The sequence below is a fragment of the Mastigoproctus giganteus genome, chromosome 8, assembly GCF_048544385.1.
Source record: "Mastigoproctus giganteus isolate SK-2022 chromosome 8, ASM4854438v1, whole genome shotgun sequence".
Lineage (NCBI taxonomy): Eukaryota > Metazoa > Arthropoda > Arachnida > Uropygi > Thelyphonidae > Mastigoproctus > Mastigoproctus giganteus.
The window spans coordinates 206,050,531-206,075,788 of record NC_143582.1 but is presented as its reverse complement, the minus strand read 5'-3'; the positions used below and the strand labels follow the sequence as shown (position 1 = coordinate 206,075,788).

Here is a 25,258-nt window from a genome sequence, read left to right as displayed (position 1 = left end):
GATAACATTTCAGCCATAATTGTCGTGTTTACCAAAACTGTTGTATAAAGGTTGCAAATGCTCATTTTGGAATATTTTGAGAGCACCTGTCAAATATTACTTAGCTTTGCCTATTAATAAATATATTTTGTTTATATTTCTCTTTGTGATGCTAGTCATTAATGTAACATACCATCCCATCCATGAAGAATGAATGGGGATATGATGGGTAATATATCTGCACCAATACCATATTATAATTTGGCTCTTTGTACTAATCATGTATATTTTTTTAAAACTCACCTTTTATTTATTATTATTTTTTTCATTCAAGGGAGGTTTGACAGCTGGAAAGCCAAAAATTGAGGGAAGGGAGGTATAATAGAAGAGTGTAAAAATGCATACAGAATAAGAAATTTAAAACAATGAAATTAGAATAAATTACTTAAATCATAATTAATAAAACTGTTTTCAGTTGAACAAAAAAGCTAAAAAATTATCACTGTGATATATGCATTATTCCAAACAAACAAATGATTTTCTATAATAAAAAATCATATTTGACTGATGCCATATAGGCAGATATGTTCCTTTTAGAGGTGTGGCTGGTAGCATGCATTAATACCCACGAGAGTGTTACAGATATATCCCTATCTCACCCCCACATATACCTGCATATGAATTAACTTAAATTTGTATTTTTTTATACTTTGACTGCTACATTCATCTTTCATGATACTACTCTTTTTTGAATTTTGATTTTCAGACAACTACCACTACTGTAGCACCACTTAATTCTCCAGTTGGAAATCTTAGACTGGATAATACACCTAGAGTAAGTAAACAACATTTATTCAAAATATAGTTGAACGTTTGTAAAGGTTATTTACTGTAATTTTAAGATTGACTTGATAAGTTTTAATATCAATAAAATGAATTTTTTTGACCACACTATATGTTAATATATTGGTTAATGTGCAAAGTATGAATTCTATCACAGATTCTTACTTATATTTGCTTGAGTTCAGTAATATGAAAATTATGGAATATTACCAAAATTTTACTACTACTATAAGAGACCGTATAGAACTTTTTGAAATAAATAAGAAATTCACCATTATGTACAATGAGTGATACCTAAATGATATCAGCTTTCTTAAAAGTGACTGTAAATTTTATATCATGTTTAAAGTAGAAGCATATATTGTTTTAGTATTAGTATTGTATTGGTAGTGGCAAATGATGCAAGAAAGCAAGCTTATAAAACACATCAGTAAAAAAAAAAAAAAATCCTTCCCACATCACCTGTCCATAGCCTCCAAAAATTTGTCTAGTCCTTCTCTGAATTTATTGAAACTACCCACTTCCCCAACAACAGATGGTAGTTTGTTCCAACAATCAATCACCCACTGGCTGAAGACAAAGTTCTGTATGTCTATGCTGCAACCATCCTTCTTCAATTTGAATTTATGTCCCCTCACATGTGTACTCTGAGCAAGAAGAAGAAGAAGGCCATCAGCACTGAGCTTGCTCAATCCATTCAATGCCTTAAACACCTCATTCAGATCACCTCACAGATGCCTAGTCTCTAGACACTGCAATTTGCAGAACTGAAGCCTTTCTCTCTAAGTCCACCCTTTTGTTTCTGTTCACCAATCTCATTGCCCTGCTCTGTACTTGTTACAGCAGATCTACATTGTTCCTAAATTGGGGATTCCAAACCTGTGTAGAGTGCTCAAGATGCGGCCTAATCATTACCTTGTTTGATGGGATAATCACCTCCTTATCCCTGCTAGCAAAGTTTCTGTATATCATTGACAAAACCCATTGAGCTGTCCTGGCAGCCTGTCTGCTTTGCTCAGTGAATTTAATATCTTACTGCACAATTACCCGAGGTCTTTTTCATTTTCTGCTACTCTGAACATACTTAATTGCAGATTAACATACCAGTAATCCCAAATGTTAGTCTGGAATTACTGCTCCCTATATGCAGTACCTTGTATTTATCAATGTTCAACTTAAATTGCCATTTCCCAGCCTATCTGCCTACATTTTATAGATCTTGTTTGCTTACCCTGATTACTGTCGTTAACCATGCTGCCAACCTTTGTATCATCTGAAAATTTAGATATTAAGCCTGATATACCTTTGTCCATGTCATTAATAAATATAGAAAACAACAATGGGCCTAGTGCTGAATCCTGGGGGACTCCACTAATAACATTAGCCCAGGAAGAGCAGCATCCATTAATAACCATTCTCTGTCTTCTCCCACTCAACCATCCCTTTGTGCAAAGCAGTACCTTGCCCTTAATGCCACATTTCTCTAATTTGTGCAACTGTATCAAAAGCTTTTCTGAAATTCAAGTACATGATATCAAAATTATTTTAGTACATCGTAGTATCCAATCAGATTAGTTAGACAAGATTGCCCCTTAGCAAATCTAAATCCATAACAAATCCCCTTAAAAAACTGTTACTGCAATATAATTGCATTCTTATCTACATAGTCCTGTATTACTTCTTTAACCAGTGATTCCATTATTTTCTCTGAAATAGAAGTTAACATGTCTCCTAACAGGTCTGTAATTACTCATGTCACATTTTGATTGCTTACCTCCTTTGCTACCTCCCTTAATACAATTGGATAGATCCCATCTACCCAGGCACATTTATTATGTTAGGATTTTTCCACTTCCTTTCAGTTATCACAAAATGATTTAGCTGCCTATTAGACTTTGATAAATTTCTGGCATCTCCCTCCCTAAAGAACTTGTCATGCATGAATGTAAATGCAAACTATCTATTCAGTTTGTCAGCAGCCTGAGTGGAACCATCAATAGTTAAATCATTGGCATCAAGTGGATCAGCGTGTACAACCCTTTCCTTCCACTGTTAATGTATGTAAAGAAGTCTTTGTTGTTTTTCTTTTTTCTTTGCATTCTTTGCCAGCGATTTCTCATAATCTGCCTTAGCTTGCCTAACCTCCTTTGTGACTTGATTACATACTAGTTTATATTTACCATAGGAGTCTGTATCACCTCATAATTTTTATGCATCTCATGCATTTTTCTTCTCTGCCACTCTCATCAATTCATCTGATATCCATTTACATCTAAGCTTTGAACAATATTTCTTAGTTGATATGAAAAGCCTAGTAGCTTCTATAATTACTTCCCTGAATGCTTCCCATTTAGAATTTCTTGTTGGTAACATCATCAGTTAGTCCCACTGCATAGAATTTAAAAGCTGTCTGAGACCCATGTAGTCACCCTTACAAAAGCAAAAGCCTTTCCCTTTACCCCTGACAGTAGTTATGTCTTTAATTAAATCCCATATCAGTACACTGTGATCACTGTTATCTAATGAGTGTTTTGCCTGCAAGTTCTTAATGCATGAAAAATTGCTGCTGATAATCAGATCAACAGCTTTCTACAGCAGCATGTTTGATAGACAAAGTCTATCAAACATGCTGCTGTAGAAAATATTAAATTTTCTTTAATTTAATATTTTGCTGTAGAAAATATTAAATTAAACTTAACATCAAACACTTTTTTTTTTCAACACATAATTTTGTTGCTAAAACTATAGCAAGTATTTTGTTTGCAAGGAACTTGCATGCAATAAAACTATAGTATAGTTGTTGTTGTTGTTGTTATTAAGTTTAATGATACAAGGGCTACTAAGGTCAAATTGTGCCAGTTCATAGTTTATTTCTTATATCCATATACCTATCAATAATTTAATTATATACTTGCATATAGGCCAGTATGATTTGAATATGATAACAGTTCTTCTATGTTTGCATGATTTCCAAGAAATGAGATCAAATCTGGGATTCGTTTAATTTGCCAAATGATCGAAAGGTGGTAGAACAGATTGATAAGTAAAGAGGACAGTCTACAAGAAAGTGGTAAACTGTAAGTTGTGTCTGACAGGATATGCACTGGGATGGACCTTCTCCCAATAATAAAAATGGGTGTATAATATGAGTATGCCCAATTCTGAGTCTTGCCAATACCACTTCTCATCTGTTTCGTCTGAATCCAGACAGCTACAACTCTGGTTTTTGTTTGATTTGGTAAAGTTTGTTGTTGGTATTACTTTGCCAGATTTCTGACCAGTTTTCTATAGTACAGCATAGTTTTGGTAACAAGCTCCTTGTTGTTTGCAAATTTTGAAAACAACAAGCAGCTTGCTTACAGATAACTATTGTTAACTATTGTTATCTGTGTGTAAGCAAAATGTGGAAAAATATGACCTTTTGAGGATCTTCAGGTGTGGCCCTCTCTGAAAAAAATCATGTCTGTTGTTCCCTTATCATTATATCATGATTTTTATTTCTTTTACAGTATTTCATTATTTTCTTTTTTGTGAGGTGTCTGCATTCCCCTGTAGGATGTCCTTCCATAGTTTTCTTCTCACATACAGGCAGCAGTAGTGTCATTACAGCAGAATTCTGTAGATTGCTCGTAGAAGTGTAGGCACCTAAGCACTCCCTAATTCTCTCATTTATTCATTCTTTATTCTTTTAATTTTCAGTTGTTTATTATTTGTGAATTTTTATTTCTTTTTTCTTTTTTTTTTGCTTGCATATGATGAAGGAAGCAAGCTTATATAGCATCAGCCAAAAAGAAAATAAATATACAAAAAGAAAATTAATTAATTAAATATTAAAATAAATTAAACTACCAGTATCATTTGTCCACCCCTTTAATAATATGTCTAGCCTTTCCTTAAATTTATTCAAACTACCCCTTTCCACAAATGTTGATGGCAACATTTAGTTGAAATCCATTGAAAGCTTTGAACATATCAATCATGTCTCTTAGCGGGCCTAGTTTCCAAATTCTGCAATTACTAAGAAAGAATAGTAAGAGTACTCTTTTGTGCAGCTAACTTACGTTGTTGCATTTCTCTACACTCATTCTAACAGATCCATTGCCTTCCTAAAATAAGGCTTCCAGACCTGTATGCCATACTCAAGGTGTGGCCTATCCATTGCCTTATACAATGGGATAATGACCTCTTTGTCCCTGCTGGCAAAATTTCTGTGTATCATTGACAGAACTCCATGAGCTATCCAAGCAGCCTGTCTACACTGCTCAGAGAATTTTGTGTTGGACTGCACAATTACCCATAGGCCTTTTTTGTTCTCTATTATCTTGAGTGTGATAGCACCCAAATGTTATGTTAATTCTGGAGTTACTGCTACCCAAATGCGATTGATCTTGCATTTATCAATGTCAAATTTCAGTTTCCACTTCTCAACCCACCTTCCTAATTTCTCTAAGTTTTGTTGAAATAACTTACCCTAACTCTTGTCATTAACCACTCTTCCAACTTTTATATCATCAGCAAACTTAGACATTAAACTTGATGTGCCTTCATCAATATTGGTAACGCTTCAGTTGTTCAGTTTATAAAAAATGGTTATTAAGATATGCTTCACATGCTCCCTGTATAAAATACTTTACATTTGTTAATCTGAAATATATGTTATTGTGAAACTTGTTAAAAAGTTCTTTGAATAATAGTCCCTTATTTCCCAGTATAAAAATTAAATTATAAGCATTGGAATTTTTCAATTTTTCTTGGTATCTGTTTTTTTATTTTCATTTTTATACCAGATGACAACCTTATTTGACAGTTTGTTGTTTTTTTTGTCTTTCCTTGCAATCCTCAGATAAGGAGAAAGGTTTGTGCATTTTTTTTATAATTAAATATTTGAAATTATTTTGTTGTCTTTTTTAATTTTGAAGTTAAAAATATATTGTTCATATTGTTTACTGGTAAAAATTGAATTTCCATCAGTTATAACTTTCCAGAAATCATGACACCTGAGGTATGTAAAAGATGTCAGTGCTTGATTACTAATCTTAAATAAAATATGAGTTTGGATATGAGTCAAGTGATAAAATATGTTTGCCTGTTTTAACTGAGTGGTATAGTTTGAAAGAATTGTATATGTTCATGGACTGTTTAAATGCAACTATATTTATGCAACTTTTGATACTTTTGGGTTTGCAGTTGCATTTATTTGAAACTTACCTCACATTGTCTGAAATTATTCATGAAGTATACAGTACATATATAATTACATTTTTTAAAAATTTTTTCCAGTTGCGGATGGCAGCTTTAAATCAGCCATATACAGGTGATATGCATGGAGTCAGAGGTGCTGACTATGAATGTTATCGCCAGTCACGTCGTGCAAACTTTAGAGGAACATTCCGTGCTTTTCTAGCTTCAAGAGTTCAGAATTTAGATAGTATTGTGAGACATAAAGATTCTGAGTTACCAATTGTTAACATCAAGGTAAGTTTGATTTTTATTCAGAATATGGAGGTGTGGAAATAATGCCAAATTTTTTGTTGTTGTTGTTATTGTTGAGATTTTAGACACATCAGTGACTTAGATGTTATTGTGTCATTGTATATTACATTAGTTCTAGAATGCCTGTAGTGAATATTTCAACAAAACTGTTTCAGAGAAGTAAAGGTTAATATAGAAGTAATTACAAAAACCTTTCCCTCAGCTCCCTTTGCTGTTAGCTAAGGTGTCAGAGGAATGGACCTGCATAAAAATGCAATTTGATAATTTTTTTCATGTATAACTATATCAGCCTTTAAAAAAATTACAGTTATTGCCCAAAAATTATCTGGACCTGAAAACTGCTGCATACAGTTGTCCATGAGCAAAAATTGCAACATTATTGAAAGTCTGACCCTGAGATTTGTTGATTGTGATGACAAAAGCTAAGAAATTGTCTTCTCTTCAAAGTAAACAGCAAGTTAGTTTCACTGGGAGCTAAATCAATTCTTGGGATTTGAAATTTGGTCAGAAATTTCTTGGATTTTTTTTTCTCAATTTTACTGCTAAATAAAACCTCTTGCAAAAGGAATCAGGTCAAAAGCTTGTTTAGTCTTTGAGTTATTCAAGTTCAAAGAGTGTTCCAGATGGAGGGCCATAAGCAAATTATTATATGGATTACGAAAACCTTTTCCTTGGCTCCCTTCGCTGCTAGCTAAGATGTTAGTGAGACAAACTTGGGTAAAAATGCAATTTGATAATTTTTTGCATATATGACTATATCATCCTTTAAAAAAATTGTAATTATTGCACAAACCTTATCTGGACCTGGAAACTGGTATATTAAGTTGTCCACAAATAAAAATGGCAACTTTGTTTAAAGTCGGACCCTGAGATTTGTTGATTCACATTCATTAGTTTGTTTTTAAATTTAGCTAGAGATTTTGTAAGTTGCTACTTAATACATATAGAACCCTTTGTATTGGTGATTTGGTGCAAATATCATATCTCGTAACTTTGTACTTTGTGGTAAGGGAATTCTAGTGTCCGGTTATGGTAAATAGGTATATCAAATATTCAAATCATGTAGGTTAGCTTTAATAGATAATTTTATTAGCTGTTATAATTAACTTATAACTTTACAAGCATAATGGCATAGCATATTCACCCTGGTATAGCATAAACTTGATAACATAATATGTATAACTTAAACTCCATAAAGTAATACATATAACATAAAATTGATATCATAATGCATATTTAATAATGTAAACCTGATAGTATAATATATATTATTGCTGCATAACTGGTGCAAAGTATTATTGCATTTAAGTATATTACTTTAATATAGTATTCTCAGTTAAATTGAATTTGAATGGAAATCATGCATAAGACCAGAGCAGCAAAGCAAAGGGCTCTGAGTAGCGGTAGTGCCGTGGGCTCAGGAGAGAACTGAGGGGGAGTTGGTTGTCCTCTGAAAGTGTGATTCAGAGGACAACTGCCCTCCAAATCACAGTTTCACGAAATGTAATACATGTTTGATGTTTGCGGAACTCTGTGTGTTTGATGTAAAGTGTGTGAGAATATTAGGCATCAACTCACTGTTCTGATGGGCATTTATGAGAGCTTGAAGAACAGGGTGGATGTCCTTGATGGAATTAAGTTGGGGGGGAAACCTATCAAGTTCTCAACTGTCCACCTCAGTGCCAGAGCTTGCACTTGTGCATCAGATAACACGGCTGCAACCCCAAAGGCAGACTGCACTCATTCTGCAGGAGGTAGCTATTGTCAGTGAAACAGGAAATATATTGTGCAAAAAGGAAAGCTGCAATAGGACCAGGAGTATGTCTGCCATCAATGTTTGGTTCCTGGCTACAACGTCATCAACTTTTGGTTGATGACATTGTAGAGCAGATATCTTTTAAGGGCACAAAAGGTGATATTATTGTACACATTGGCACTAGTTACATTAAGAGTAAGAGATGTGAGGATTTACTTAACAAGTACAGAGCAATGTTAAGAATAAGTCACCAGCTAGGTTTAAATTTGAAAGTATCTGCAATTCTACCCAAACCCAATAGGAGGGAGTATATAGCAAGAGCCTTGTCAATCAATTCAGCCCTGGAGAGACTGTTCAAGGCTCATGGGGTAGAATCCTTCTCAGTGTGGTCTGGGCTTGTTAACAGGAGAGACTGTTTCTACAGGGATGAGATATACTTAAATGGAAGGGGTGTAAGAATATTTGTTGATGCTATTGAGGCAGCGTTAGATGAGTTGGAAAACTGCTAGCCTGGGGGTGATACACAGACAAATAGATTAAAACCAGCCAATTGTAGAGGTGAAAGTGATTCTTGCACTGCCTATTGGAACATGCAGCAGCCTGAAAAACAAGGTGTTTGGAACTTCAAGGCCTGCCAGGGGTTGTCATGGAACAAGCAAATACATGGGCTCTATTAGTGTAACTAATAATAAGAACAGGTGTGTGTATATTTGCATGTAAACTAATACTAGGAGAAGAGTAAATAAATTTGATGAATTTGAAATACTGGTCAAGTCATCAAATGTGGACGTTGTAGGGATATCAGAGACGTGGTGTCACTAAGATATAAGTGATGCAGAATTTGAATATGTGGAATACAATGTGTACAGAAAGGACATAGTGGCATAGTGTTTGGGTTGGCGGCACCTCCAGTGGTTTCCCACAGCTGTGCCATATACTCTGTGTGGTGAAACAATACTCTGTGAAAGCCAGATGTGTGAGTAGTGTGTTGTTTTATGAAGTGTAGTGTTGCCATCTGGCTTTTTGCTGTGGGGCCCCTGATGGGACTCCACGTTGCCCACTACTAACCTCTGGGAGGTAGCCAGGGAGTCCCAAAATTTCTCTGCCAGGGTCACTTGAACTTCCTGACAGAGACTACAAAAAAAAAAAAAAAAAAAAAAAGAGAGAGAGAGAGAGAGACAGCACAAAAGGGGGAGTGGTTATGCTCTTAGTTAAGAAGTGTATTAAATCTAAGACAGTGGGTCAAGTTGACATGTGTGCAAGTGCAATGTTGAGTCAGTTTGGTGTGACATAAGCACTGGGAAAACAAAAGTGAGAGGAATTGTTATAGGCTTAATGGCCGTGATGAGTACAACAGACAACTGCACAAAGAAGTAGAGTGGACCAGTAAATCAGAATGTCTCATAATGGGGTATTTTAACTTCACAGATATTGACTAGAACTTGTGAGTTGGCTACTCACACTAGCAATAATTTTGTAGATTTATTGGATGACTACTTTCTACAGCAGCATGTCAAGAGGCAACCAGTGAGGGTAATACTCTTAATCTGATTATCAGCAGTTATTTGGTTTGGTTTTCTTTTTTTTTTTTAGGAGCATTAGCAACTAAGGCCATATTGTTCCGGGGATATGCGGTGGTCATTCCCTGACCTTTCTGCATCATCCATATTTGATGGTCACGGGATCGAATCCCAGTCTAAACAAGAAGCTTGTGCTACGCACTGCCGCTCCTGCCCACCTGGCTACGGAGGTGCCTTATCAGCAGTGATTCTTCCGATAAAAGAACCACTGGGTGGTAGTGATCACGGTGTACTGATATGGGATTTTCTTAAAAGTGTTGGAGCAGTGTGGCATTGGAGGCAAATTGCTGCTATGGATGAAGGGATGGTTGAAGGGGAGAAGACAGAGAGTGGTAATCAATGGACACTGCTCACCGTGGACTAATGTTATTAGTGGAGTCCCTCAGGGTTCAGTGTTGGGTCCATTGTTGTTTTCAGTATTTATAAATGATACTGATGATGGTATATCAAGCTTAATGTCCAAGTTTTCAGACAATACAAAGGTTGGCAGGGTTGTTAAGGACACTACTGACCCTATGCTGCTGCAACAGGATCTGGAAAGGTTGAGCAGATGGGCTGAGGGGTGGCAATGAACTTTAACATTGATAAATGTAAAGTACTACATATGGGAAACAATAACCCCAGAGCAACGTATCAACTCTGTGGTACTACACTGACAGTGTTAGAGAATGAAAAGGACCTGGGGGTAATTGTGCAGGCAGATTTGAAGTTTTCTGAGCAGTGCAGACGGTCTGCAAGAGTAGCTCATGGTGTCTTGTCAATGATATACAGGAATTTTTCTAGCAGGGATAAGGAGCTGATTATTCCCTTGTATAAGGCAATGGTCAGGCCACACCTTGAGTACTGTATACAGGTCTGGAGGCCTCATTTCAAGAAGGATGTAGAGCTGCTACAGAGAAGGGCACAAAGAACAAAGGGCTGCTCTTATGAATTGAACAAAGGGTTAAGTTTTGCAAATTACAGTGTCTGGAGACTAGGCACCAACGAGGTGATCTGATAGAGGTGTATAAAGCCTTGAATGGTTTGAGCATGCTCAATGCTGATGGGATTCTTCTTCTTGCTCAGAATAATCACCTGAGAGGGCATAAATTGAAATTGAGGAAAGACAGAGGTAGGATAGATGTGCAGAAATTTGGCTTTAGCCAGCAGGTAGTTGGTTGGTGGAACAGGCTTTCATCGCTTGTTGTGGAAGTTGATAGCCTAAATAAATTTAAGGCTCAGCTGGACAGGTATTTCAAATGAACGGAGGGATGAAATGGGAGTGGTTTTTTTTTTTTTTTTTTGGCTGATGCTGCATAAGCTTGCTTTCTTGCATCATATTCCTTTACTAATGCTAAAGAAATAACTGCGGTAAAGGGTAAGGGGGTAAGTGTTTGCCTTTGTAAAGGAGAGTGCTCTTAAATGGTTTTTAAATTTTATACAGTGTGATCAACTAAGGTTGGTACCAACAGCAAATTCTAAATAGAAAGCATTCAAGGAGACAATCATAAAAGCTACTAAGCTTTTCATTTCAACTAAGAGATACAATTCAAGGTTTGGACGTTTCAGATGAACTAATGAAACTCATGGTAGAGTATAAAAATGCATAGAATGCATATAAATTATCAGGTGATACAGAAGCGTATGGTAGATATCAAGTAGTCTTCAATCAAGTCACAAAGGACATTAGGCAAGCCAAAGCAGATTATGAGAAGTCTCTGGCAAAGTATGCAAAGAAAAACAGGAAAGACTTCTTTACTTTTATTTATAGTAGAAGGAAGGGGCTGAATCATGTTGGTCCACTTGATGTCAGTGGTTTAACTGTTGATGGTCCTGCTCAGGATGCTGACAGGCTGAATAGGTATTTTGCATCTACATTCACTCATAAGGAATTCTTTAAGGAGGGGATGCCAGAAGTTTATCAAACTCTAACAGGGAGCTAAACGATTTTGTGATAACTGAGAGGAAAGTGGATGAGAAATTGTTGAAGTTAAACATAAAAAAGGCACCTGGGGTGGATGGGATATACCCAATTATATTAAGGGAGGCAGCAAAGGAGGTAAGCAAACTTTTAGCCATAATTATGAGAGAGAGACAAATTAATGGGACTGTATATGGGGAGCAGTAATCCCAGATTAACATACCAACTGTGCTGTACTATGCTCAGCTTAGTGGAAAATGAAAAAGACCTGGGGGTAATTGTGCAGTCAGATATGAAGTTCCTTGAACAGAGCAGACAGACTGCCAGGATGCTCAATCGATTTTGTCAATGATATACAGCAATTTTGCTAAAAGGGATAAGGAGCTGATTATCCCTTTGTATAAAGCAATAGTTAAGCTACATCTTGAATACTCCACAAAGGCCTGGAGTCCTCATTTTAGGTAGGATGTAGAGCTGTTGGAATGGGTACAGAGATTTGCCATGAGCTTGGTGAGGTGAACAAAAGGATAATCTTGCCAAGAAAGGCTTCAGTTCTGCAAATTGCAGCATCTGGAGACTAGGCACCTATGAGGAAATCTGATTGCGGTGTTTAAGGGTTTGAATGGATTGAACCAGCTCAGTGCTGATGGGATTCTTCCTTCAGTTTTGACTATGCACATAAGGGAGCATAAATTCAAATTAGGCACCTCCGTAGCCAGGTGGGAAGGAGCAGCAGTGCGTAGCACATGCTTCTTGATTAGACCGGGGTTCGAGCCCGTCACCACCAAATCTGGAGCATGCGGAAAGGTCAGGGAATGACCACCGCACCGGAGCAATATGGCCTTAGTTGCTAATGCTCTTAAAAACCAAATAACAACAACAACAACATAAATTCAAATTAAGGAAGGATGGTTGCAAAATACATGTGCAGAAGTTATCTTGAGCCAGTCAATGGTTGATCATCGGAACAAACTTCCATCTGTTGTTATGGAAGCAGATAGTTTAAATAAATTTATGGAAGAAAACTATTGGAGGGATATACAGTTGATGCAGGAAGTTTATTTATTTATTTTTTTTTTTTTTTGCTGATGCTGTATAAGCTTGCTTTCTTGCATCATTTGCCACTACTAGCATTAGCAAAGGCACATGATGCAAGAAAGCAAACTTATATAGCATCAGCCAAAAAAAAAAAAAAAAGACCCTTATTTCACCTATCCACTCGCTCCAAATGTTTGTCAAGTTCTGCCTTGAATCTATTTAAGCTATCACCTTCTGTACTGACAGATGGAAGTTTGTTCCAGCAATCAACCATCCGCTGGCTAAAGGCAAACTTCCGCACATCTACCCTACAACTGTCTTTCCTCAGTTTGAATTTATGCCCTCTCAGGTGATTATTCTGAGTAAGAGGAAGAATCCCATCAGCATTGAGCATGCTCAAACCATTCAAGGCTTTATACACCTCAATCAGATCACCTCGCAGGTGCCTAGTCTCCAGACACTGTAATTCGCAAAACTTAAGCCTTTCTTTGTAAGAGCAACCCTTTGTTCCATTCACTAATCTTGTTGCCCTTCTCTGTACCCGTTCCAACAGCTCTACATCCTTCTTAAAATGAGGCCTCCAGACCTGTATACAGTACCTAAGGTGTGGCCTGACCATTGCCTTATACAAGGGGATAATCACCTCCTTATTCCTGCTAGAAAAATTCCTGTATATCATTGACAAGGCACCATGAGCAACTCTTGCAGACCGTCTGCACTGCTCAGAAAACTTCATATCTGCCTGCAAAATTACCCCCAGGTCCTGTTCTTTTTCTACCACTGTCAGTGTGGTATTACAGAGTTGATATGTTACTGTGGGATTACTGCTTCCCATATGTAGTACTTTACATTTGTTAAACTTTATTTGCCACCTCTCAGCCCATCTGCTCAACTTTTCTAGATCCTGTTGCAGCAGTGTACTGTCTTTAGTGTCATTTACAACACTGCCAACGTTCATATTGTCTGCAAACTTGGATATTAAGCCTGATATACTATCATCAATATCATTTATACACAAGAATATTTGCTGATGCTATCGAGGCAGTGTTAGGTGGGTCGGAAAACTGCTAGCTTGGGGGGAGACAAAGACCAATAGATTGACAGTAGCCACTGGCAGAGGTGAAAGAGATTCTTGCACTGCTTCTATTAGAATGAGCAGAAGCCTGAAAAACAAGATGCATGGTATTTCAGAGACTGCTGGGAGCCATTGCGGTACAAGTAAACACATGGGTTGTGTTAGGGTAGCTAAGAACAGAAACAGGTGCAGGTATACTTGCGTGTACACCAATGCTAGGAGTTTAGTAAATAAATTTGATGAATTTGAGGTATTGCTCAAAACATCAAAGGCAGATATTGTTGGGATATCAGAGACGTGGTGTCACACAGATATAAGGGATGCAGAACTGCAATTTGGGGAGTACAACGTCTACAGAAAGGATAGACAGGATAGGAAGGGGGGAGGGGTTATGCTATTAGTTAAGAAACACATAAAAACCAAGGAAGTGAAGCCAGTCGACATCGCTGGACAGTGCAGTGTTGAGTCAGTTTGGTGTGACATAAGCATTGGGAGATCAAAATTGAGAGTAGGAGTGTGCTATAGGCCTAACGACTCTGATGAGTATAATAAGGAACTGTACAGGGAAATAGAGTGGGCCAGTAAATCAGAGAGTCTTATAATGGGAGATTTTAATTTCCCAGATATTGACTGGAATTTGGGGGCTGGTTACTCACACACTAGCAGGGCTTTTGTGGATTTATTAGATGATTGTTTTCTACATCAGCATGTTCGGGAGGCAACTAGAGGGAGTAATACTCTTGATTTGATTATCAGCAGTGATTCTTCATGCATTAAGAATCTGCAGATAAATGAACCACTAGGTGGCAGTGATCACAGTGTGCTGAAGTGGGATTTACTCAAAGAGGTAACTACCATTAGGGGTAAAGGGAAGGGTTATTGCTTCCGTAAAGGCGACTACGATGGACTGAGACAGTATTTAAATTCTATACAGTGGGACCAACTGATGATGTTACCAACAGCAAATTCAAAATGGGAAGCATTCAAAGAACTTATCTTGGAAGCTACTAGGCTTTACATACCAACTAAGAAATATTGTTCAAGGTTTAGGCCAAAATGGATGTCAGATGAACTAATGAGGCATATGGCAGAGAAGAAAAATGCATGGGATACTTACAAATTAACACATGACACAGAAGCCTATGATAGATACAAGTTGATATGCAACCAAGTTACAAAGGAGGTTAGGCAGGCGAAGGCAGATTACGAGAAATCCTTGGCAAGGGATGCAAAGAAAAACAGCAAAGAGTTCTTTACTTATGTAAACTCTAGAAGGAAGGGGATGAATCAGATTGGTCCACTTGATATTGATGGGTCAACTGTTGATGATCCTGCTCAGGTAGCTAACAAACTAAATGAATATTTTGCATCGACATTCACACATGAGGAGTTATTCAGCAAGGGGAATGCCAGAGGTGTATTCAACTCTAGCAGTAAGCTACAGAATCTTGAAATAACTGGGAGTAAAGTGGAGGAGAAACTGTTGAAGATAAACACAAGAAAGGCACCCGGGGTGGATGGGATCTATCCAGTTATATTAAAGGAGGCAGCAAAGGAAGTAAGCAAACCCTTAGCCATAGTTATGAGAGCTTCCTTGGACTCAGGGGAGGTACCCATGGACTGGAAATGTGCAAATGTGACCCCAATTCACAAAGGAGGATCAAAGGCTGAAACAAGTAATTATAGACCTGTGAGCTTAACTTCTGTTCCAGGAAAATTAATGGAGGCACTGGTTAAAGAAGCACTGCAGGATCATTTAGACAAGACTTCAGTTATAGCTCAGACACAGCATGGTTTTGTTAAGGGGAAGTCTTGCCTGACCAACTTGATTGGATACTATGATGCAGTCACAAAAGAGCTGGATGCAGGGAATAACTTTGATATTATATACTTGGATCTTAGAAAGGCTTTTGATACTGTTGCACATGGAAGACTGCTGCACAAATTGGAGCAGTGTGACATTGGAGGCAAATTGCTGCTATGGATAAAGGGGTGGTTGAGGGGGAGAAGACAGAGAGTGGTAATCAATGGACACTGCTCATCATGGACTAATGTTATTAGTGGAGTCCCTCAGGGTTCAGTATTGGGTCCTTTCTTGTTTTCTGTATTTATAAATGATATTGATGATGGTATATCAATCTTAATGTCCATGTTTGCAGAAGATACAAAGGTTGGCAGGGTTGTCAAGGACACTACTGACACTATGCTGCTGCAACAGGATCTGGAAAGGTTGAGCAGATGGGCTGAGAGGTGGCAAATGAAGTTTAACATTGACAAATGTAAAGTACTACACATGGGAAACAGCAACCCCAGAGCAACGTATCAACTCTGTGGTACTACACTGACAGTGGTAGAGAATGAAAGGGACTTGGGGGTGATTGTGCAGGCAGATATGAAGTTCTCTGAGCAGTGCAGACGGGCTGCAAGAGTAGCTCATGGAGTATTGTCAATGATATACAGGAATTTTTCCAGCAGGGATAAGGAGGTGATTATTCCATTGTATAAGGCAATGGTCAGGCCACACCTAGAGTACTGTATACAGGTCTGGAGGCCTCATTTCAAGAAGGATGTAGAGCTGCTGGAACGAGTACAGAGAAGGGCAACAAGATTAGTGAATGGAACAAAGGGGTGCTCTTACGAAGAAAGGCTTAAGTTTTGCAAATTACAGTGTCTGGAGACTAGGCACCAGCGAGGTGATCTGATAGAGGTGTATAAAGCCTTGAATGGTTTAAGCATGCTCAATGCTGATGGGATTCTTCCTCTAGCTCAGAAAAATCACCTGAGAGGGCATAAATTCAAATTGAGGAAAGACAGATGTAGGATAGACGTGCGGAAATTTGCCTTTAGCCAGCGGGTGGTTGGTTGGTGGAACAGACTGCCATCCCTTGTGGTGGAGGTTGATAGCCTAAATAAGTTTAAGGCTCAGCTGGACAGGTATTTTGAACGAACAGAGGGGTGAAGTGGAAGTGGGTTTTTTTTTTTTTTTTTGGCTGATGCTGCATAAGCTTGCTTTCTTGCATCAAATGCCTCTACTAATGCTAATGCTAATGCTAATTTATAAATACAGAAAACAAAAATGGACCCAACACTGAACCTTGAGGGACTGCACTAATAACTTTAGTCCACGAATGCCATGTTTGTATAAGTTAGCATTTACAAGCCAATTTTCCTGTTGTGCCAAGAAAAAACTTGAAATAACTCATGGATTAGGGGACTTTACTCACTCCACTTGAGTTCAGCTAACTACAGACTCGATTGAAGAGAACTTTAGAAATTCTTCCAGTCATCAACAGGAATCAAACTTCACCAAATGAGTGACAAGTAGCAAAACCACTATACTTTTGTGGAGGATATAATACCGATCTGCCAGATACTATTCATTAACTTGTATGATCTAAAATTCTACAAGTGAACCATTTACTGCACGCTAACTTTCAGTGAGGTTAGAAATTACATTTGCTATTTAAAAGTCAAAAAGTTTCATTTTTACTGAATTGCCTCAGTGAAATACAGGGTTTGTGAAATATGTGAGGCCCTAAGCTGTAGCTTTAAAAGTAATGAGGAGATTTATTTTAAAAAGTGTTATGTGGGTGAAAGGACCTTAGCAATACGTAGTTGAACATTTATTATGATTGACTTAACACTGAATACCAATAAAAATGTTACCCTGAATTATTAACTGTTCCTCACTTTAAGGAAACATGCAAATATAAAGATAAGTATTAATTAAAACAAACTTTTATGCTTAACAAAGTTCTGGCTAATATCTATACAGTATTGTGTAGGCCTAATGTTAACTGTTACTACTCAGTGCGACTTGAAAATTCTGTGATGTACTGAAAATCTTTACTCACTCTACACAGAAGTGAAATTTCGGAGAATTTAAAGATTGGTCTGGTGAGTTACTTTATAAATTATCTAATTGGATGATTGGTGGACATTACTACCCAAATTAAAATACAGTTGTTGATGTTGAACTTCCTTGTAAAAATATTACATTTCATTTATCCAAAATTAAAATGAGATAGCTTAACTGATCTATTTTGATCAGTTAAGATATCTCCTTATCAATATTTCATGTCAATTTCCCTTCTATTCAGTTAATTGCTGGTAAGTTCAATGTCTGCTAGTAGAGAATAGAATCTGAGTCCAAAACCTTTCTTGATTACCTTCTGTACTGTTCATCAAGAACACCAAGTTCCAGATAAAACATTTTCTTGATGGTTGTTTTAGAAGAGCATAGTGACTCAATAGTTCTGACATATTACATTTTAGTTGACAAGTAACCTAATTTCACTTTATTCAGGATGCTTCTTTGAAAAAGCTTTTTCCCCATTTATACAGTATTTTCTCTCACACACACACACACACACACACACACACACACACACACACACACACACACACACACACACACACACACACACACACTGGATGCTTGTTAAACCATTTACAAAATTGTCTTTTATTATCAATTAGTATATTCTTCTTTCCTGTTTTTCTCCTTTTTCATGCACTAAACCGTTTGTTACTAGTATCATCTTTAGAGATGAATAAGCTCATGTCTGCTGTCCAGGGCCAGATTTAAACTTGTGGTCCTACGCTATAACATGTATGAGGCCCTTCTCTCTTATGGTTCACTTGTGTCAATATTAAAAAAAGATTTTTTAAGATGGAGCAAGGCCTCTTGTAACATGAGGCCCTAAGCTGTAGCTTGTTTAGCTTATATATAAATCCGGCCCTACTGCTGTCCTCAGTGAGCAAGCATTTCTTCAGACTCATGAATTGAAACAAAAAATACAAATTAGCATGAACAAATGAGATGTTTTTAGTCACTTTCACATTAAATAAAATGATATTGAATATACATGACCATACAAAAAACTGCTATGTACATAATCCTTTAACTGTCTATTTCTAGATGTAATGGTCTAGCTATATCCCCCATTTCCAAAAAAGAAAAGAAGAGAAACATCTTGTTAAACTTGAGTAATCCCACTAACCTGGTTTCAACACTTTTTGGCAATTTGTTGACAAAACCAGACTTCCTCTTTAGTCTATCATCTGCTATTGGTGAAACCCAAGCTGATCATTACTGCTGTAAAGATAACATTAATCATAACCAATTATTGTTTCTTTGTTTTTCTTGAAAGTATACTTAAGTAAGAAAAAGGGTTAAATTTTATATATTTATGTGATGATATTTATTAGGGTGAAGTTCTTTTCAATTCTTGGAAGGATCTATTCTCAGGAACTGGAGCACCTTTCTCATATCCACCTCGTATATATTCTTTTGATGGTAGAAACGTTTTAACAGACAATACTTGGTAAGTCAATTATTTAATGTGGAATTATTAAAGCAGTGATTATAACAATGTTATATAATTATCCAAGGTAAATAGTTTACTGTAGAAATCATTTCTTTTTTATTTTGATATGAATTTCAAATCAGAGCTACGATGATATTCTTTATAAACATTCCATAATTTATATCTTCAGTATCTTGGATAAAAATAAATAGGAGCTTTACTTGAGTGAAGCTAACTTGACTACTTAGGTTATTTTTAAATGTTTTACATAATATTAATGATACAAGGAGATGACAAATTTATCACAATACCAGGTGGTATTCATTTTGTTGTAGAAGAATAATTTGATTTTATTTTTATACCATTTGTCATAACCATATTCACTTTATCATTTTTACATTGTTGCTGTTCCCAGAAGTAGTTTTGACTTGCACTAAGCTCAGAAGAAGAAATCAGTATGATTCCTCTTTGGATTTTGAAGGCAATGTTTGATTTACATTTTAACATGTTGTGAGGTTCCTGTGAAATGCAAGGCTACATACAGTAGCCAGCCATGCTTGTGTTTAAAGCCTAAACTCCATGTGCAGACTATTGTTTCAGTCTAATACCACTATAAGCTATATGTTGACTAATGATCTGGCTTTTGGGAATAAGAAATGTATTTTTACTAACTTTTAAAGAAACTACACAGAACAACACTGTGTAGTTTCTGATTTATATAATTACTACACAGAACAACAACATTATGTAGTAATTATATAAATCAGAAATTTACTGCAAATTTGTGTAATTTGTAAATTTTAAACTTTATTTGGCTATTTGTCCCTCAAAAGAAGTGAAAGAATTATTTTCTTTACTTTCTATTTGTAACTCAAAAAAAAATGCAATATTCCTAATTAAACCTAAATTATTTTCACTAAGTCGATATAAACCATCTGTGATATAAACTATTCATGCTTGGTTAAAGACTTATCAAAAGTTAAATCAATGGAAAGCTACTAAGAAGTTTTTAAGTTAAGGAAACACTGTACCCATGTCATAAATACATTTAGTTTATTGAATTTTCTTGTAAAGTTACAAAGCCATCTGCCTAATAGACTTAATTGCTGAACAATTAGTAAACTTTTTAAGTATATGTTTTGGGGGTCCACTGTGGGAAATTGTCTTTGGGGTTCCTACAGTGGATCCTATTGTTGCTGCAGTCAATTGTGCAGAAGCTATTAATTGGAATTTAATATTAAAACAGGGTTACCTCCTGATATTTTCAGACAACTATCAAAACATTGTAGATATTCAGATGTCAATAGGTGAGCATGCCAGGAATTAAAATCTGAAACCTCAGATCTGAATCTCAGCAAGGATACCGGAGAGTTTCAGACTCTGAATGAGCTTCAGTCAGAGTTAACACTGCTACTATATAATATGTCAAAATTTCAAGCTCTTCTACTCCACAGTGCAGTAAATTAAAGTATAACAACATGTTGGTGATGATATATGTTTATTTTGAACTTAACTGATTTAGCAACCAGGTCTTGTTCTCATATATTCTGTTAAATCTCGGTTTTACTGTTGAGTAGCATAAAAGTAAAATAATGCCCCCCCCCCACATCTTATATCTTCCAACATCATCTACAATTTCCAGATCCTTTATGAACTGGATGGCTATTATGTTTTCAAAAAGCCCATGAATACACTAAAGTTTGGTGTGACATAAGCATTGGGAGATCAAAATTGAGAATAGGAGTGTGCTATAGGCCTAATGACTCTGATGAGTATAATAAGGAACTGTACAGAGAAATAGAGTGGGCCAGTAAATCAGAGAGTCTTATAATGGGGGATTTTAATTTCCCAGATATTGACTGGAATTTGGGGGCTGGTCACTCACACACTAGCAAGGCTTTTGTGGATTTATTGGATGATTGTTTTCTACATCAGCATGTTCGGGACGAAACTAGAGGGAGTAATACTCTTGATTTGATTATCAGTAGCGATTCTTCATGCATTAAGAATCTGCAGATAAATGAACCACTAGGTGGCAGTGATCACAGTGTTCTGAAGTGGGAGTTACTCAAAGAGGTAACTACCATTAGGGGTAAAGGGAAGGGGTATTGCTTTCATAAAGGCGACTACGATGGACTGAGACAGTATTTAAATTCTATACAGTGGGATCAGTTGATGATGTTACCAACAGCAAATTCAAAATGGGAAGCATTCAAAGAACTTATCTTGGAAGCTACTAGGCTTTACATACCAACTAAGAAATATTGTTCAAGGTTTAGGCCTAAATGGATGTCAGATGAACTAATGAGGCATATGGCAGAGAAGAAAAATGCATGGGATACATAGAAATTAACACGTGACACAGAAGCCTATGATAGATACAAGTTGATCTGTAACCAAGTTACAAAGGAGGTTAGGCAGGCGAAGGCAGATTACGAGAGATCCTTGGCAGGGGTGCGAAGAAAAACAGCAAAGAGTTCTTTACTTATGTAAACTCTAGAAGGAAGGGGATGAATCAGATTGGTCCACTTGATATCGATGGGTCAACTGTTGATGACCCTGCTCAGGTAGCTAACAAACTAAATGAATATTTTGCATCGACATTCACACATGAGGAGTTATTCAGCGAGGGGTATGCCAGAGGTGTATTCAACTCTAGCAGTAAGCTAGAGAATCTTGTAATAACTGAGAGTAAAGTGGAGGAGAAATTCTTGAAGATAAACACGAGAAAGGCACCTGGGGTGGATGGGATCTATCCAGTTATATTAAAGGAGGCAGCAAAGGAAGTAAGCAAACCCTTAGCCATAATTATGAGAGCTTCCTTGGACTCAGGGGAGGTACCCATGGACTGGAGATGTGCAAATGTGACCCCAATTCACAAGGGAGGATCAAAGGCTGACACAAGTAATTATAGACCTGTGAGTTTAACTTCTGTTCCCGGAAAATTAATGGAGGCACTGGTTAAAGAAGCACTGCAGGATCATCTAGACAAGACTTCAGTTATAGCTTGGACACAGCATGGTTTTGTTAAGGGAAAGTCTTGCCTGACCAATTTGATTGGATACTATGATGCAGTCACAAAAGAACTGGATGCAGGGAATAACTTTGATATTATATACTTGGATCTTAGAAAGGCTTTTGATACTGTTGCACATGGAAGACTGCTGCACAAATTGGAGCAGTGTGGCATTGGAGGCAAATTGCTGCTATGGATAAAGGGGTGGTTGAGGGGGAGAAGACAGAGAGTGGTAATCAATGGACACTGCTCATCATGGACTAATGTTATTAGTGGAGTCCCTCAGGGTTCAGTATTGGGTCCTTTCTTGTTTTCTGTATTTATAAATGATATTGATGATGGTATATCAATCTTAATGTCCATGTTTGCAGACGATACGAAGGTTGGCAGGGTTGTCAAGGACACTACTGACACTATGCTGCTGCAACAGGATCTGGAAAGGTTGAGCAGATGGGCTGAGAGGTGGCAAATGAAGTTTAACATTGACAAATGTAAAGTACTACATATGGGAAACAGCAACCCCAGAGCAATGTATCAACTCTGTGGTACTACACTGACAGTGGTAGAGAATGGAAGGGACCTGGGGGTGGTGGTGCAGGCAGATATGAAGTTCTCTGAGCAGTGCAGATGGGCTGCAAGAGTAGCTCATGGTGTATTGTGAATGATATATAGGAATTTTTCTAGCAGGGATAAGGAGGTGATTATTCCCTTGTATAAGGCAATGGTCAGGCCACACCTAGAGTACTGTATACAGGCCTGGAGGCCTCATTTCAAGAAGGATGTAGAACTGCTGGAACGAGTACAGAGAAGGGCAACAAGATTAGTGAATGGAACAAAGGGGTTGCTCTTACGAAGAAAGGCTTAAGTTTTGCGAATTACAGTGTCTGGAGACTAGGCACCAGCGAGGTGATCTGATAGAGGTGTACAAAGTCTTGAATGGTTTGAGCATGCTCAATGCTGACGGGATTCTCCCTCTTGCTCAGAATAATCACCTGAGAGGGCATAAATTCAAATTGAGGAAAGACAGATGTAGGATAGTTGTGCGGAAAGTTGCCTTTAGCCAGCGAGTGGTTGGTAGATGGAACAGACTTCCATCCCTTGTCGTGGAAGTTGATAGCCTAAATAAGTTTAAGGCTCAGCTGGACAGGTATTTTGAACGAACAGAGGGGTGAAGTGGAAATGGTTATTTTTTATTTATTTATTTTACTTTATTATTTTTTTTTTGGCTGATGCTGCATAAGCTTGCTTTCTTGCATCAAATGCCTCTACTAATGCTAATGCTAAGTTTCCTTGTTTCATAAGTTTTGGATTGGCATTTTTCTGTACTCCAAGTAATTAGAGAATTCAAAAACAAAGAGTGATATTTCTCTCCTAAATTCTATCATCATTTATGCAACTATTTAGCAATAAGCTTTCTAACTCCACTTTTTAAATTATAATCAAAATAACATATAGATTTCAACCCCCACCTCCCATCCTTTTCTTCTCCAATACAATCCATTAAGGCGCCTCCGTAGCCAGGTGGGAAGGAGCAGCAGTGCGTAGCACACGCTTCTTGATTAGACTGGGGTTCGAACCCGTCACCACCAAATACGGAGGATGCGGAAAGGTCAGGGAAGGACCACCGCATTTCCTGGGGCAATATGGCCTTAGTTGCTAATGCTCCTAAAAACCAAATAACTAACTAACTACAATCCATTTTATAGAGCCTTCCCTAGCAAGGACAAGGTTATGACTCCAGAATATCCAAGGACAAACTTTAATTTTTCATATACTTTTAACTTGCTATCGCTTGATATTTCCAGCACTCCAATCTGACAGGTGAACAAGTGTGAACCTGCAAGAGAAACCTAGCAGATTAGCCATATAGGAATGTAAAAATATAATGTTCTGCTTTTGCTGCATTATGATACTCTGTCTTTGCATAAGAATGATATTGTAATACACAAGTCAACATTTTACACTGACATTTTACACTCACATTTCATTTGAATAAGATTATTTCTGCTTCTTTATTGTGACTATAATAATTTCCATAACAATTAAGAATAGAAGAGAGTAAAAAGAAATTAAGTATATGAAAGTAAACCATCCTTCTTCTTATAACATTGTTCATTGTACAACATCCTTCTTCTTATATAAAAATTTGGTATGGCTGAATGCCAACAATCACATAGTTGAACATGTTGCAACAAGTGGTGAAATTACCATACTGACACTATGGGGGAAGGGGAGAAAATGGTTGGGGGTCCAGGTGGTTGGTGTGACATTTTTTAACCAACATAAGGGAGCAGAATTCATTGTTTTACTACTGCGAGAAGGCAAATGGGGGGGGGGAGAGAGAGAGAGAGAGAGAGAGAGAGAGAGAGAGAGAGAGAGAGAGAGAGAGTGCTATCAGACAAGTGAGTCTGAAATAGAAATGAAAAAACTGTATTTGAATACAGTCATGATATATGAAAATTATTAGGAGCAAATAAAATTTAATTTTTACATTCAAATGTTAGGGAGAAAAATTTGTGTAATTAAACAAGACAAACTCAAGGTAATAATGAATCATTTTATTCTTGTTCAAACAAAACAAATTAGTATTTAATTTAATTTGTATTTTAACATTTTCAGGCCACAAAAACTGGTATGGCATGGCTCAGACAAACTGGGAATTCGAGAAATGGAAGCGTATTGTGATGCTTGGCACTCTGATAGTATGGCCAAAGTTGGATTAGCAAGTTCCCTTTTAAGGAATAAACTTCTTGATCAGGAAAAGTATTCATGCAACAACAATTTCATAGTTCTCTGTATTGAAGCAACTAGCCAGGATGAATTCAGGAGAAGACGTAAACGAGGTTCTTTAGATGTGAGTGAGAATAAGGAAATGTCAAAAGAAGACTACCAAAAGTTGTTAAAAAGGATAATCAAGAAAGAAAGCTGAGAAATTTTTTGTATAAATTTTGTAGTGCCAAAAAGCCATTTCTAGTTGCTGAAGAATGTTGATATTTTAATGTTTGGTGTGATCAGTAACTTAATTATGAGGGAATATTGCACGATTATAGTAAAAAATATTCTGAAGTTGTTATCTGTCTACCTTTAATTTACTCTTTTTTTTATTTACAGGTCATTGAAATTTAAGAGTAATTTTAATTTGTTCAGTTTTCTGAATTAAATTTTTTTTATTTATAATTTAACTATTAGCATCTTTTATGCACTTTAAAAATTGCTTCTATAGTAAATTACACATGTTAATTTAAGAAAACGTACATTGTAGAGTGACA

General features: G+C 36.8%; 1 protein-coding gene across 2 annotated transcripts in view; it reads left to right on the top strand.

Annotated features, from left to right (window-relative positions):
- The window catches only part of LOC150082224 (uncharacterized), a 236,002-nt gene extending 210,948 nt beyond the window's left edge, over window positions 1-25,054 (top strand). Inside the window, exons 24-27 of one of the 2 annotated variants that reach the window (XM_090380062.1) lie at window positions 746-814; window positions 6,103-6,297; window positions 18,876-18,991; window positions 24,609-25,054. In XM_090380062.1, the coding sequence (XP_090236188.1) occupies window positions 746-814; window positions 6,103-6,297; window positions 18,876-18,991; window positions 24,609-24,918 (690 nt within the window). In that variant the 3' untranslated portion in view covers window positions 24,919-25,054. The remainder of the gene's footprint in view (window positions 1-745; window positions 815-6,102; window positions 6,298-18,875; window positions 18,992-24,608) is intronic. The other variant, XM_090380063.1, reaches the window with a different exon arrangement.
- The last annotated feature ends 204 nt before the right edge of the window (window positions 25,055-25,258 follow it).